We start from the raw sequence: 3,860 nt of genomic DNA, 5'->3' as shown, positions 1-3,860 counted from the left end.
TGCCTTTCCTTTCCCAGGTCACTTCCTCTGTCCCTGCCATTTCCTTCTGGCCATATGAACTGCTATGTTGTGCTTTTCTTGCCAAGATAGAAGGCACACTCAGAAATCATGAACAAAAAGAAATCTTTCCTCTATTAAGATGATTTCCAGTGAGGAAGAGGCAGCAAAATTAATCTCTGCGATGCAGCAGAGCAGCTCAGCAATCATATTTACTTTGATCTGGCCCTTGTCCTCACTCCTGTCTGCATGAGCTTCAACCTTCCCCTTGCTGTTTTGACCTTATTGCTTCCCACTTAATTTTCCTGTTTCCATCACCTGGCACTTCCCTTTACCACTTCAGGGAAACTAGGTTAGCTATAATGACTGGTAAGAAGCAAATGCTGGAGTCATTTCTTCACAGTATCTGGCACTGCTGTTATGTCCTACTCCATTTCCGATGTTTCAGTGACTCTCATGGTCCCCCACTCTACATTAGAGCTGAATTTACCTCCTCAATAGTTTTATCCTCTTTATTTATTCTTCAAATGTCAAGGATGCATATTAAGGGCTTGGTTTCTCATTCTGCATAGAAATTCAAATGCGATTTCAGTGTGCATAGTGCTTGTGAACATAGCAATTTCACACATTTTAATTACTACCAAATTACAAGCCCTAGGCAAGCTTGAGGCCAGCTCTTCTCAGAAGTGCTCAGGTCGGGGCAATGACCTTAGATTTGTGCTGTTTGTATTAAAATTAACTGGGAGACTGAGAGAATAGGTTTTCACAGTTCTACCTAGTGAGATGCTTCTCCCAACTGATGACATCACATTCTGTGGTGCCATCATCACCAATTGTATCTCTTACATTGGCTCAAGAGAACTCATTTAAAAACAAAATGATAGCATGTGTTTTTGTTTTGACACTTAAAAATGAATTAAAATGAGAAAAAAAATCTTATCATTTACTACTTAAATGACTAGGCCTGATACTCTACCTCCTTATTTCTTGCCTCAATTTATTTGCTTACCTTACAGTGAGGGCCCTTTTGTCAGCCTGACAGACTACATACACTAAACGAATAGATTACTTATGTTCATTCACTAAAACAAGCTTTTGTTAAAGCCTCAATGCACGGTGATCATGACATCATTTGTACTGATGGATAAAGACAGAATGTGTTTAGGAAGAAGCATACCTCCCCAATAATGTGACCTTGAGCTGAAACTGTAGGCAAAAAGGCCAACGGTGTAGCAAAGAATACACAGGCAAGGAGCAGCAAGACAATGCTCTCAGTTAAAAATTAGTTTACATTGTTTGAAGGATGGAAAAAATACCAGGGGTTAGGGATGAAGCTGCTGTAATAGTCAGTGACCAGAAATGTCTGTGAATTCAGAGTGCAGAGGGGAGAAATGGTTCCACACATAGTTACATGCTCCACATGCACACACAAAGATATGTGTGCATACACACACACATAGAGAGACTAAAGACTGGGATACCGTGTGCAGAAGGATGAGAGCTGAGATTGCTCTTCTGGTTGACATGATTTATAAGGTATTAATGTAGTTGAACCAGACATGATTGATAAGGTATTAATATAGAATGAGTCAGAAGAATTCACTACCTCCCTTTTGGGTAGAGCTATAAAAAGTACACTAGATGTACACACTCTTATTTCACAATGTGACTATCTTAAGTTTTAAGATGTTGTCTTTATCATCAATGACCAATTAAAAAACTCTTCTATATATTCATATTACTTATAGAAATATGCAACGCCAGCCAGGCGGTGGTGGCATATACTTTTGATGCCAGCACACGAGAGGCAGAAACAGTGGATCTCTGTGAGTTCAAGGCTAGCCTGGTCTACAGAGCTAGTTCCAGGACGGGCTCCTAAGCTACAGAGAAACCCTGACTTAAAACAAAACAAAACAAAAAGAAAAGAAAAGTGCAATTTGCCTCCTTGTTCAGTAAAATGAAAGTTTGGAGTGAAACACTAAATAAATCAGTTCCAGAAATATATTTTATGTTAGTTGACAAAGACATGGATCTCAAATAATGATGACTCTGAGAAAAGTCATCCGAACAGTTCCGGTAAAACAGACTATGTCTGAAACACGCTTGCGTGCGTACACACACACACACACACACACACACACACACACACACACACCCTCCTTAAGGAACTGGAGTTAAAAGAGAACAAGATGTTAGCCTAAAGCAAGAGCAGCATGTCTTCAAAGTACTCTCAAGAGAAGTATCGAGCTTATTGTACCTATGTAATTGATGGTTTGAAATGCATTTTTATAGTTGTATAATTAGCCTCCAGGTAAATCTAAGTGCATCTGAATTAATGGATAAACATTAACAACGTGGGTTTTTTTTTCAAATTAGGAAAATTAATTTATGCTGCTTCTAAGTTTTCTCTTATAGCAACTGAAATTTTAAATACTTCTATCAACAATATGTTTTGTCAGCATTACCGACAATGAAACTGCCTTTGTTTTGAAAATATTGCAAAGTAGAAGTTAGAGTTCATAGAGCAAATCCCTCGTGACCTAATTGATGAAATGACTTCATGCACGTCAGCATCGTCTATGCTGATAGCATTACCTGTCAGCATCCACTGTCACGTCATGAACCCCCCGCTGGATGACATCCCTGGAAACTGCTGTGTCTGGTACTCGGTTCAAACTTCTGCTATAGAGGCTGAGCCCGCCGTCTGTCATGTACCTAAAAAGATTTGCCAACACGACATTATCAAGAGAAAATTCAATGACCTTATCTACATGACTTAATAGACCTACCAAATTGTGAATTTTCAATAACTACTCAAAACAACCTCTACAAATTATATAAATACTCTCATCAGAAAGAAGTAAAAACTTACTTAAAAATCAATATTCTTTACTATAAAAAGTCAGTAACCTTTAAAAAAATGTTTTTTGACAGGGTTTCTCTGTGTAGCCCTGACTGCCCTGGAACTCATTCTGCAGACCAGGCTAGCCACAAACTCAGAGATCTACCTGCCTCTGCCTCCTGAGTGCCAGGATTAAAGGCGTGTGCCACCACTGTCCCATCAGGACCTATGTTAAGTCATAAGTATATCAACAAAGGTATCGCCATTTTAAATGAAGAACACAGATACTATAACATTTAATAGCACCCTCTCTGTAGGCATCCTTTCCCCCCATGTCCCTTTTTCTAGTTTCCTGGACCCTGCTGGTACCTCAAGTTAAATACACAACCTGAAGGTTTAAAGCTGGAATATACATACAAGCTGGGTTACATCTGTATAAACATATACACACATACATATGTAATATATAGGTATATTTCCAATTCCATCCATTTACCTATAAAGTTGATAATTTTAATAGCTAAATGTCCCATCATATATACGTAACACATTTCATTTACAGACTGATTGCATTTTCTAGCTATACAACAGCAATGAACATGAAAAAATGCTCTTGGAACATTTCCTAACAAATGAACAAAAAGTTGGGTGGGTGATGTAGGAGGAAGGATAAAGCAGAGTGGGAAAGGGAGTGGGGGTATGATCAAATCACGTCGCATGAAATTCTCAAGCAACTAGTGAAAATGCAAAACAATTAAAAACTTGGATAGCTACTAGAAGAAGAATGGAATTACATTGATATTACTCACTCTGTACAATAATCAACTCAAAATGGATCAAAGACTTTAATTTAAAACATAAATATGGGTCCAATTGATGTGGGAGTGATTTCTTATTAATAAAGAAACTGCCTAGGCCCATTTCATAGGCCAGCCCTTAAGTAGGCGGAGAAAACAGAACAGGATGCTGGGAGAAAGAAGCTGAGTCAGGGAGTCGCCATGGTTCTCCCACGCCAGACAGA

At 38.6% G+C, this 3,860-nt stretch overlaps 1 protein-coding gene across 5 annotated transcripts in view; it reads right to left on the bottom strand.

The window, feature by feature from the left end:
- Nav3 (neuron navigator 3) overlaps window positions 1-3,860 on the bottom strand; it is a 714,280-nt gene that overhangs the window by 120,645 nt on the left and 589,775 nt on the right. For all 5 annotated transcript variants that reach the window (XM_026784582.1, XM_013350349.2, XM_026784583.1 and 2 more), the window contains one exon: window positions 2,593-2,712. In XM_026784582.1, coding sequence (XP_026640383.1) covers window positions 2,593-2,712 — 120 coding nt within the window. The remainder of the gene's footprint in view (window positions 1-2,592; window positions 2,713-3,860) is intronic.

The sequence above is a fragment of the Microtus ochrogaster genome, chromosome 24 (assembly GCF_000317375.1).
Source record: "Microtus ochrogaster isolate Prairie Vole_2 chromosome 24, MicOch1.0, whole genome shotgun sequence".
NCBI classification, from domain to species: domain Eukaryota; kingdom Metazoa; phylum Chordata; class Mammalia; order Rodentia; family Cricetidae; genus Microtus; species Microtus ochrogaster.
The sequence above is the reverse complement of the archived record's forward strand: the minus strand, read 5'-3'. Positions and strand labels throughout refer to the sequence as shown.